Below are 13,023 nucleotides of genomic sequence, written 5' to 3'. Positions count from 1 at the left end.
CCTCATCAGAAGCATCTGATAGTTACCCAGGGCTACAGAGATGCTTTCATACATTCCTACTGAGTATTCAGGTATTGAGTGGAGCATACTATCCCCTATAAAGGCAACTTTTCAAAGACTTGAGGAAGACTCACTCTTCTCTTTCAAGAAAACTTTTCTGTTCCTGATTTTTTTTTTTCCTATATAAAAGCTGGTGGTTAGAAACATGCTAACTGGAAACACAGGTTCTGTTTCTTCTTTGATCTGAATAGGCTCAAATCTATTGCTCCCCATATTCCTAGAAGGGATAAGATTAACTCAGCTTCCTATGCCCTAGACCATCTAGTTCTAGATGGTTAAACATATATAAAACACACTGTAACATTTTGCCTGTGAACATTAACAAATGCACAATTTGTTAAATCAGAGAAAGAGAACCTGGCAGGAGACAGAGTTCTTTGACTTGTAACTGCACTTGTAACACAATGTTCATGTGGCTCTGGGTGAGGTTTTTGGACAAATGATTGCCACATTTTAAGGCAAGTTTAGACACTTCTGCAAAACATTTTCTGATGTAGGGTGCAAAGTACTGAGCACAACTGTGAGCTTTTATTCATGACTCAAACAATATCTGTGGGCCATGAAAATTTACATCTAGGGTGGCAAGCTTCTTTCCAGACAGGTTACAGAAATGCAGCTCACATGGAAGGCTCACACTGGTACCTGCTGGAAGGAATCCATAAAGCTTCCATTTCATTGATATATGATTAAACATTTTAGAAGCATGTAATAAGCAATCCTTTGATATAAAAATGAAAGGGAAAGTCTTATGGTTTATTGCTTTTCATGTTACAGCCGTGGTTGCATTGCAGGAAGTTAAATATGTTTTAAATGAGACATTCCACTAGGCATTGTTTCTTTGTCAAGATTTTGATCCCTTTTGAACCACTCTCTAGCAGCTGTGTGTTGTTTAAAGTACTTTTGTCCACTCTTCTATAATTTGCTTTCTTTGAACAACTTGCTTGCTATAACACTCGATTTAAGATTTAGCAACATTTAACAGCTCTGGACTATGGACATTGATTCAGAATTGACTATAAACTTGTGATTATTAAAATGCAGAACAGCTAAGCATATGTATTGGAGGTTTTGTAGCCCTTTAAATTTGGTAATTTACATTAATTTCATTTGTCTTGTACAAAAAGACACATAGAGGCCTTTCTGAAACCAGGGCAAAGGGGGTCTAATCAGTGTGATGTACATAATATGTAGAGGATGGATATAAATTTTGTAGTACAGAAATAAATAATTAATTTATACCTTCTTACTGTAACAAGGAAGAAAAGCCAGCATATTTTGAAATTTGACAGAACGTTTGTCAGAGCTATGAAAGCTGTGGAAATGCATCTCACAAAGATGGTGTTATCTGTGTCCAGTCTAGGGAAGGAGAGGCAAGCAGGTATTTTCCCTCATGGAAATCACATGGGTAAGGTGTTCCAGCCTGAGCAGAACTTTTGAGATGTTGGCTCCCTAGCAAGTGAGAAAAGTAGGCAAAAATCCAGGATTACACTGACTTTTCATTCAATCTGGTGATGAAGTTCCTCTTGCAGAGTGCCTTTGTTTCTCAGGGAATTCACAATTCTGTGGCAAGGAGTTTTACCTGAGTGCAGATACATAATTGCTACTCACGGTGTGAACTATTGAGGTCCCAGCTCTGCGACCCTTACTGACACTGGGACTGCATCAGAGAAGAGCCATGATTCTGCAGAGATTTGCAGAAGCATTCAATTTTCTTGTGAGGAGTTCCAGTGTCTGAAAGGTGACTTCTATAAATTTTCCATAAATAGGTCTCATTTTCAGAAATAAGACCTATTCTAGTATTGCTTACTGCAAAAGGAGGCAGAACCTGTAAAAAGTTTTGTCTGTGTTAGAAACTGTAACAAGGCAGAGGTGAATTTAGTCAGAACACTCCCATTGACATCTCTAGGCTATAAGCAGGGACCTGATAAAACCTGAGTAGTGGGCTTTGCACAGCAGAATTTTTTGGCTTTTGATACCATTGGGATCTTTTAACCTGATGAACTTAGGGCCCACATCTGGAAACATTTGTATATCAAAAAACTCCTTGCTCATGTGTAAGCATATGAAGAACTGTGCTTGAAACTCAGAGTTACACAATCTTCAACACTGATTTGACAAAGAACAGTCAAGAGCTCATGGGGACCCAGTGAAACAAAAAATCTCGCGGGAAAAGAGGGCAAGGTCAGTAATTTACATTAAAGATAGTTGTAATGTAAGAGAATATGCAGTATTTTTACACTAGTCAGTATCACTACTGTGTATGAATTTGGGTAAATAACCATATTTTGTATTTGCCTTACAAAGCTGGAATATTTTAATGATGAAAATTAAAAATGGGTTTGCTCACAAAAGCCTTTGTGTCTGAAACCCAGCTATAAGTAGCTCACTATCTAGGTTGAAAATGGTAATGCAGGGTAGTGTGTCCTATTTTTCTGTGCTTGAAGTGAAGATACAATAGTAGAATTCAGCCCTGGTAGTTACTAATACACCACACAGACACAATAACAGCCTGTCTACTGCATAAAGGAATCACTTGTGGCCTGCCTCCATTACAAAGAGCAGAGGGAGCCAACATGCAAAAAGACAAAATGCTTTATGAGGGGGAAGGGGACCAGAAGAGTTGATGTAACCAAACACAAGGACCTTGATTCTTTTTGGAGTGATTTTAGTCCCTTTCCATCAATTATCATCCTTCATATTCTCCAGAACCTTATCACAAGCAGCATTTCAGGAACTGGACAAAACAATACTCAGGCTTGAATAACCCTGTGAACTGCGCTGATGATTCCACACCCTGTTGCTGTCTGACCAGGTTATTCAGGTTAAAAAAAACAACTGAAAACCAAAATGCAGAAAACTCCATACAGAACAACAACACACATTCTTGTTTTAAATAACATGCTCAACCCTTCCTGGTGTTTATTCTGCTCTGTAGTACTACTGATATCTCATACTGCAATACTACAATGGATATGAAAAAATGCAGTACAGAAGAAGGATGACTTTCTGTAGCTTGACTGCTTTTCAAATGAAAAATTCCTGTCTTGCAGGGTTCTCAACAGGTTTATTTTTGAGTAAATTAGATCCTGCCCTTTTCTATTCCAATCTTCCACACTTTCTTGGTGAAATTTGAGTTCAGAACAATATAAATTAAAAAATGTATATATCTGCCGAAATACCCTGCAGCTAACATTTGATTTTTCACTGAAATAAAACATGTTTACCTATTTGTTTTTAACTTTTCTGAATCAGAGTAATGAATTTTTCTTTATTAACTGATATGTGAAGTTTTGAGGGCACATGAAATCGTTGAAAAGCATCTACTTTTTTCATTCATTCATGCTAGATATGTGACATTTCATGGTAATTCTTGACAGAACACTGCAGTCATTGCTTATCTTAAATTAAAAAACATGTGGAAAGTAATAAAAAAAAGGATCTTAGGAAAGTCAGCTATTTTTGACAGTAAGTTAGTTGCTGTGAAACAAAGCCTTCTCTTTCAGAAAGTGTTTATGATCCATGAGAAAAAAAAAAAATATATCCTTGGGCTAAAATGTTTATTGGCACCTAGGAGTCTGAAGAGAGCAAGTCAGGCCTGTGGTTTTTTGAGGGCACTTTATCATCTCCTGCATTCTCAAAGGGATTGGTGAATGAATAGACATGGATTACTCAGCCTTCTATTCCACGCCTATTCCTCTCCATTTTCCTTGGCAAGACTTAGTGCCTGGCTATTTTTAGTGAGGCAGCGTTCTATTTTTAGACAAATATCAGTTAAGAGACATTGTTAAGAAAAAAAATTTAAAAAGAAAAACACAAAGAGGAGGGAACAAGGTTTCCCATCTCTATTGTGAAGCAAGCCCTTCAACCTGTAACTTCGGGCATTTCAGCTGCTTCCAATCTTGAAAAAATAAAGAAAATTCAGAGTTCAGGGATTTAAAAATAAACCTACCCTCTGGCAAAAAGACCAAAATACAACAAGCTGTTACTATGTGAAACAGTGATTACAAAGCAAAGAACTTTCCCCAGTGACTAGAGGGGGATAAAACTTTGGAGCTATTAAGGTCTGAGAATGTTACACAGGCATGTAAGATATTTCCAGCTCCTTAGCCAGATATATCGTATTTTGGAGAAAAAAAAGAGTGATCTGTGAAATAGACCTTGCTCTAAGAAATGCAGCTTTAAGATTCCAGTTTGACATAAAAATAAAAATATTTTTCACTTTACCTTCAGCATTTTTGCAAAAATCTTTCAAAAAACTTTACTAAGTTATTAAAATATTATAAAACCTCTTACAAGACAATGAAAGAAAAAATGAAAAATTAAAATTACATGATCCTTAAGGGTTAAAACAGGAGGTCCAGATCACTCCCTAAATACACTCAAAAGAGGCTTCTGATGTACCCTATGTTTTGGATCAATTTTATTTTTTTCTGTCCCTTCTCTCTTCTTCTACATATGGAAAATTAGCTTTTAGGTGGCTGGCTTTACTTTCACTTAAGATACATTAGGATTACAAACTATGTTTCATGTTAACCAAACACTTTCCAAAATAAATCATCATGGAAAAGTGTTGGGGTTTTTTTTTTGTTTGTTTGGTTTTTTTTGTTTTGTTTTGGTTTTTTTTTTTTTTTTTGTTTTGTTTTTTTTTTTTTTGATGAAACAAACTCATTGTGCAACTTTCCTCTAGCTGCAGTTTCCCTGCAGAATTAATTTGGAGTATAAGAAATCCTCTACTGTTCTTCTAGATTGCATAGCAACTAAAGTCCCTGACTTATTAAATGCAGAGTTACAAGGAGAGGCAGAATTATCAAGGAGAGCTACAAAATAGCCTGGGAAGATAAAGAGTCAAAAATCTCATGAGGATATGTGGGAGGAAGGGAATAAATTGGTACCTAATGAGTGCAGTAGAAGGACTACTTTGGACACTTGAACTGACTGGAACAGCAAGTCCACTGAGGGACTACTTTGGATGGAATAGAATTGCCATACACAATTCTCCAGCTTTGAACTCCCCCTTGAAAACTTGTAATAGCCACTATTTACATGAATCCCAAATTGATTAAAAAATAGTATTAGGTAAGAATGTCACCTTTTGTTTAGAGGAGAGGTATTTCTAAAGAAATTTTTAAAATGAAGATTGATAAAATGGACAGACTTGTAGTACTTTTGGAATCAAGATATTTTTCCCTTCGAGATTTTTTTAACCAGTCATGGTTAGAAAAAAACACAGAAAACCTCGCTTGAGGACATTAATTTACAAACACATTTTTCAAGCTCAGTACTCAGCTGGCAAACAAAGACCAAAGGAAAAATGCTGAAGAACTTGAAATCAGTCCTATGGTTTTGTCATACATGATGTTGGCAGTCATGATCAGGTTTGTGTTTTGTAAAAATGAAAAAAAACCAACAGCATTAAAAAAGCATAAATAGTATTCCAGAGGAAATTTTTTGGCCAGTTTGACTCTTTCCATGTGAAACTGGTAACATTAGCTGGTTTTTAGGCAACTGGTCTTCAACCAATTTACAAAGGAAATCAATAATGGTATCCCCATTTCACAGATAGTGAAACTGAAGCACTGAGAGGAAATGTGACTTACCCAAGGTCACAAAACAGTATTTGGCAAAGCTATTAATAAAACCCAAGTCTCATGAGTCCTAGTCCAGGCAGTATCCAATACACTGTACTGTCTTTAGATCACCCTGAATAACCTTTCTTACATACAGGCTTACTTTCCATACTGTCCCAGATCTTCAGCCCATGTTAGCTGAAAGAAATCCCCTGATTTCAGCAGATCAAGAGCTGACTTCACGTGTATTTCACAGCTTGTTCATATGCAATATTATGTTATGGTAACAAGAGAAAAAAAATACAGTTATTGCATTAAACAAGCTACAACAGTTGCCTTAGTTTTTCTAAAAAGAGAACATTTAGAAAGTTGTATGGGCTTATTTACTACAAATACACAGATAAGAGTCTTAATTGATATGAAGAGGCTTTCAGAATCTAATTAACCTCCTAGCTAGTCATTAGCTCTGTGACCTTTAGAAATAATTGACAGAAGAAAATTTCTCTTAATCTCATTCAGAACTTCCACATCAAGTGACTAATCCTGATGTGCTACAGGACCCACAGCACAACTGTAAGGATTGGTGGGATCAAGTGCAGTAAGTCCATGAGCAAAACAGGACTGTGGGATTCCTCTCTGGAACAAATTCTGCCCATGGCCACCTGAGTGCAATTCTCATCAAATCCAACCTTCTACTGTGCTAAAACTGTACTAAGTTTTAACTCTCATGTCCCTCAAGGAGATTTAAAAGTATGCCAATTAACACGTTGTGGCTGGCAATACTAAAAACAACTGGATTCTCAGTTCAAACTCGATTTGCTAAAAAATCATGGAAGAATAAATTGCTATGACTAATTGTATGCTGTCATAGACATATTTTTTCAGAGTAACAATGCTTCTTTCAACCAGCAAAGGCACACAATAAAAAAAATTCTGAATTCCACCACCCTTGGTATTACTTTGTTCTTTGCTATCTTAACGTTAAGGTCCGTGAAGATTCCTCCATGTGTTGTAAAACATAAAGGATGAGCAATCTTCAGGGAGAATCTCACATGTTCAGAACCTCACTTCTTAGGGGAAAATGCAACTGCAAATGGAGCACATCTCTTTTGCTATGTTCAGACTCTTGTCCCTCACCAAGTACAGAAGTCCACTGGAAAAGGGAAAATACTCTATAAAAGGTCAATTCACCCACAGTTGCTAGAGAATGAACATTTGTGACCCTATGCAAAACAAGTTAAAAGGGCAATCCTAGATCTCATTTTCCATGAAAAAGAATCTATAATCTATAGATTATTTTAAAATATGATGTATTATTGCAAATTAGAACTACTTTTTTGTTTTGTTTTGTTTTTCCCTGGGAAACCTGCAACCCCATCACAATGTCCCTAAAATAATTCCCCCATAGAACACTTAATATTAATTCTTGAAGCTTTCACTATCACTAAAAGCAGGAGTTCACCCAATTTAAGTTTTCCAACTAACCTAACTTCCATGAGAAAGAGAAGGCAAAAGAGGATGGAGGACCATCAAGTGTAATGGAAAATCAGTCCCTAACAGAGTAAGACAATGTAAAGATGAGAAGCCAGATGAGGTTTTTATTGAAGCAGAAAGATATGATAGTATACTGCAGGAGCTGTTATCTTCCTATATGTAAAAATCCATATCGAGGACCATGAAATCCTTTTAACACTTGATTAAAAAAGAAAAAAAAAAAAAAAAAGGAAAAAGAGAGAGAGAGAAATAAAGCAGAAGTTGAAGACATGTACCAGAAAAAGATAGATCAAAAAACAGGTAGTAGGAGAGAGATTTCATAAAAGATGTTCAGCTCATGGGAAAATTTTTTGTAAGGTAATGGAGACCTGCAAAGATCATACAGATGCGTATACATGCATACAAATTAATGGTTTTATGCAATGAACTTTGCAAAATTAAGGTGTTTGGTGGACGATTACCATTCTTGACATAGAACCTCAGTTAGCAAAGAAAAAGGTGAATGAAGTCTGCTTTGCTTTTTTCTCTACTAGTGATTAGTGGTATGGTAAAGGGGTACTGAGGAGATGGATGGATGCCTGTCTGAAAATGGAAGATATGTTTAATGGGATGAATTTTAAAGGGTTGACCTAGTAGGAGAGCTTGAACTAAAGTTAGTGACCACTGAATCAGCAGATGAAGAGAAGTCAGCTGGAGAAAGAGGGACAATAATAGAAACAGGGCCAAAGAAATTGATGGATTGGGAGTTTATAAAGAGCTGAAAGAAAAAGTAGTCAGTGATTTGTGGAGGAATGATTTATGTGCACACAGAGCAAGGCTCAGCGTACTAAACTCAGTATACCAGAAACTGATTCAAAGCCAAGAGTTAGTGAAAATTCACCAGAGGTCTTCTAAAGCCGAGACAGTAGCTGATGCTTTGACACGAAAGAAATGAAAAGGGAAAAGAGCCAGAGAGACAGAAAACAGGCAGGAAGCTTCACCTTAAATCAACAAAGTCTTGATGGCTTGGCTGTAGAATCAAAGCAGATTTCTGTAAAATGATTGGACTTTCAATTATATTTGCAGAAAAACATTTCCACATATTCCTGCTCTGAAGCCTGTATCCTTCAGTCTGAGGCTGAGGTCCTTCCTGAGCTCCTAAATTGTGAGCTTACAGTGCTTCAGAACTGGATTCTTGTCAATCACAGCAGTGTGGCAGTGAGGAATCACTAAAATAAGTTGTGTTACATCCACTTCTGTTTTATAGAAACAAGGAAAACATCTCTTCTAATAAATCCAAAGAATGCATAATGCATGTACTTACTGTTGAAAAATCTTGACATTTTTCCTTCCCCATTTCCTTATAGCCAAAATTAAGTCATTGCCCAGTCTTACACAATCATACTGAATATATTTGCTGGAATTTACATACACACTTGGAGGTTAGCATAAAGATGAAATGTTATATTTCTCCTCCGCTTTGAATGAACTCACCAAAATTTCTGCTGTACCTTAAAAGAAATTACTAAATCCAGCAACTAATGCTCACTTTTTAACTGAAGGAAAATTGAATGAATGACTGTGGTATGAGTAGTTTGGTGATGAGGACATAAAAGTTTCGAATTTAAGAATCCAGATAATGCTAAAGTTTCAGAATGTGACTTTTTTTGTTTGATTGGTTTTGTTTTGTTGGCTTTTTTTTTGTTTGGTTTGTTTTTAGCCCAGAATTAATACACATCTCCATGCAAATTTTGGTAAGACTCACAATAATTGTCACTGTTGCTTGAAATGGATAAATGTGAGTGTACAATGCTTATATTTTTTCCTTCATGAGTACACATTTGACTTCTATTTCCATGTAAAGAAAGTAAGAGCTATTTGTTTAAATCATGAAAACAGAAAAGCTGAAAGAAGAGCTGTAATGGGCCTTTACAATTTCTTAACTTTCTTAATTTAAGCATTCAATTTTTTGTCAAGATAGGTTTATTGATATCATATACCTGTAAGCTGGATGGAACAAATTTTCCATTAAAAAAATAGTGTGATGTTTGTTGTGATATGATCTTGTTTTCTTCTGATAGCTTAAGTAGCAAAAGTTATGGCCTGAAGACTTACTTTTTCAGAAATGCTAAATATAATTAATCCCACTAATTACATTGAAAACATTTGCTTAGTAAAATTAACAGCTTTAGTCAGATTTACATGAAAATTAGGTAGTTTTTCTATTTGAGTAGCTATGATTTAACTTAAAAGTAATTAACTACATATTAGAGAACTCTTTTAATTTTCTTTGAATATAGATAGTTCAAAGAAGTTACACTACATTTTAATGACTGATAACACAGTTCTAGAACAACTTAAAAATAACTAAAAGTTAATATTATGCTGAATGTGAACATAACTTGGATTCTAAATTAAAGACCTTTATATGGTTGACAGTTATATTTCAAATTTTCATATAAAAAAGTTTTCTCTCTCAAATACTGTGCAGAAATCTATGAGCACAGCTATTCCCTTGTCTTCTGATGAAATATAGCTACTGAATAGTCATTTAGTTAAAAATGCTCAGCTTTAATAATACTGTCTTACTCTCAGCTGCTGTTGATTGCTCTGGAAGAACAAGATTAAAAAATTGTGCATGTGAAATCTAGCTGTCTGAAAAGGAAAAGAAGAGGGTCTCCTTACAAGGAAAATATGTATAATGCAGTCAGTTTAATGATCAATTAAAATATTTAAATGTGTGGCAGATATATATCCTGTACCTAAAAATATACCCAAGCTACACTAAGAGTCAAAACCATTTATCACATTGCATATTTTCATCATCTCTATCCTCTAGTGTATTTGTAACTGTGATGTTCATTATCCATTAAAGGCATGATAGTAAGGAATTCTTGTTCAAATCCTTTGTCCTGGAATAAGACTCCTTGGATTCTGAAACTGTACCAGTATTGACATTGTTTAAGTATTTTATGCTGCAGGCAGAACATAGAAAAATGTAACAGAAAATCAAACTCAGAGCTGCTAGAACATTCACTTCATTTGGAATTGTATGTCTGTTGTTCAATTTAAATAATATTTATCTCAGTTACTCGCTTTTATTTTGTTACTTTTAGAAAAGTGAGTTGCCCCTCAAACCTTGGGTAGAATTAGAAAATTACACATCTGCACACAAAACTGCTGATCAGTCTATCCAAATTGGCCCACTGTTTATGCAGAAAAGGATTTTACTGGTGCAGTGAGTTCTCTTTATGAAAATTCCAACATTATTTGAAATTTTAAGTTTTCACTCAAGTTCCTTGGAAAACCATAGTCCTCATGGTAAAAAGTATTCATTTGTTGTAAAGCAAGCAATAAATCCCTGGGTGTATTTCCACCTATTTCCACACAAAAGCCTGCAGGAAGGAGTAAAGATAGCACAGGAAACTCTTCTGCTAAAAATATTCTGGCTTTCTGCCTCTAAAAGAGGACAGAACTTTATTTTGCATAGAATTTGAATTCTTTTGGACAGGACATGACATCCCAGGTCTAGGTGACAGGAAAGGCTTCATGTCTATACAAAAGATTTGAAGTAAGAGAGGAAAAGAGATGATATAGAGGAGGAAGAAATTATGCACTTTTCTCCTCATCTTAACTAATTTAAATGTTTTTTTTTTTTCTGCTGTCAGAACCTCGCCCTCTTCTAATGGGAGGGAGAATGTGGGGGAAATAAGGAGGGAAACAAAACAGCAACTTCCTAGATACTGACATAATGATAGACAGAGAATTGATATACATTGCTGTGTGCAGTCTTTGCCCATCTAAGGTGACCCTTTGTAACAGGTTTAACGATTTTAATTATGTAGAACTTATCTTTTAAAATATTTTATATATAGATAACTCACTATCTTATGTTGCTAGTCTCAAAAACATTACCAGTCCTGGTGAAGACTCCAAAAATATCAAAGTCTCATTTCAGACAGCATCCAGATCATTCAAAAATCTGAAACTAACTTTATAAAGTTGTGGATTAAACTATGTATGTATACCAACATATATTCAGGTGTAAATTTGCACTAAGCCTTGAGACAGGACTTCATCCTTCTACTATTTTTTAATTTATACCATTAGATCAGTCATGTGCTTTAAAAACAGAAGTTGTATAGGTCACAAAACCCATTTTTTAGATCTCAGTCCAAGATATGAGTGCTTTGTTATGAACAACAAAATCATTGAAGGCTTTATGTATTTTGCATGGTTTGAATCCAAATGTAATTGCAAAGTAAGCTGACTTTTCTACAAATATTAGCATCTTAAATTTTAAAAATTAAAAATCTTAAATTCAAATTAATAATTTTCAGTTATTGTAAATAATAATTGCTCATTATAATTTAAAAAAATTAAACAGTGTTTCTTACATTCTGACACTATTGCTTTGATACTGTCACTATTATATTATGGTAACAATATTCTGTGTGAGTAGCTGATATATTTTTACTCTGTAGATTATGAATCAATTTTCCTTTCATTTTATTAGATGTCCTCTGCAAACAATCAAAAAGCCAAATAAATCAATCAAATTCCACCAACAAATGGTTCTAAATCTTCTTCCACACCTTTTACAATGCATTCTTAATTCCACCTGGACAGACAATATTATAACTTTTGGATTGTGAAGATAAACTACCCAACGTTTTGCAGAGTGCCTGTCTCTGGGTAAGAACAGGAGACAAGCAGGAGATTCAGCTGGTGGGTAGTGGTCAAGGCATAGGACAAAGTGACAAACCAGCACAATAGGGAGCCAGAAATCCCTTTGCAGAAGTTTCTGCAAGACTCGGATAAAAGCTGCTCACAAAAGACATGGATTTCCTGCAGCTTTGGCTTCATCAGCTCTAATGCTCCAACCAGTACACCTGCTCTGCTCTGCTCTCCTGCCTCTGTGCCACCCGAAGGCATCACCTGCCTGGAGCAGCTCCCTCTCAGAGCAAAGCACAGACTCTCACCTCAACAATATCCGAGTTTGTTCGGCTCTCGTGGGGCTCGTTGTACTCGGTGTATTTCAGCAGCACCTTGTCCATATCCGTGCTGGCATACTGGAACAGTTTGTTGGTGCTGTTGAAGATGATTAGAGCAATCTCACAGTCGCACAGAACACTAAGCTCATAAGCCTTCTTCATTAACCCAAATTTCCTCTTTGTAAAAGTCACCTGGGAAAAAAAAAAAAAAAAAGCAAAAAAGGTCCATGAGAAATCCACAATTTGCTCTCTGTAGCCTTTCTCCTTTTTTTTCTGAACTATGATGTGTGACTACTTGTTTTTAAATTGAAGATACTCAGAAAACAAATTAATAAACATAAATGCAGTTCCAAAATAGAATATATATGTGTGTGTTGTATGTAGTACACAAGGGAGAGATACCTAATTATCACCACACGGAACTTGAGCTATAGGTAAGGACCATGGGGTACTTCCATTTAGTGGTGATACAATGTGTTGATACTGCAACTTTAACTTTTAAATTCAGATATCCTTTAGATGGCACACATATTTCCCATCAACATTTCCGAAATGCACTTCAGATTAGCAGCTGTAAATACTTTGAAAAAGCTCAGTCAATTCTGTTTTTTTTTTGTCCTGATAGCAATTAACTTTGATTTCAAACTCCCCCCAACTCCTGCTAGCTTTGAAGCAAAGAAATTTTTTCATAAGCATTTAAGCAATGCAAAAGAGATACATTGCTCAATAAACACATTCGAGCTACTTTTGAAGAAGTATCTAGTGTTAAAAATCACACTTGAGAGAAATGAGAATTTTAAAGCATGAAAGAAGAAAATAGCTGGTCAGCAGCCTTTGAAAGAGTCTTTTATGAGCATACACATATCATACTTTATTTCATTTCAAGCCATATGCTTAGGAATATGAACTGGCACTTTTAGTACAAATGG

At 35.4% G+C, this 13,023-nt stretch overlaps 1 protein-coding gene across 9 annotated transcripts in view; it reads right to left on the bottom strand.

Moving 5' to 3' along the window:
* MEF2C (myocyte enhancer factor 2C) overlaps positions 1-13,023 on the bottom strand; it is a 131,566-nt gene that overhangs the window by 49,485 nt on the left and 69,058 nt on the right. For all 9 annotated transcript variants that reach the window (XM_079331442.1, XM_079331448.1, XM_079331447.1 and 6 more), the window contains one exon: positions 12,083-12,286. In XM_079331442.1, coding sequence (XP_079187568.1) covers positions 12,083-12,286 — 204 coding nt within the window. The remainder of the gene's footprint in view (positions 1-12,082; positions 12,287-13,023) is intronic.

Source organism: Erithacus rubecula, assembly GCF_903797595.1.
Source record: "Erithacus rubecula genome assembly, contig: SUPER_Z_unloc_3, whole genome shotgun sequence".
Taxonomy (NCBI): Eukaryota; Metazoa; Chordata; class Aves; order Passeriformes; family Muscicapidae; genus Erithacus; species Erithacus rubecula.
Note: the sequence above shows the minus strand (reverse complement) of the source record. Positions and strands in the feature narration are given on the sequence as shown.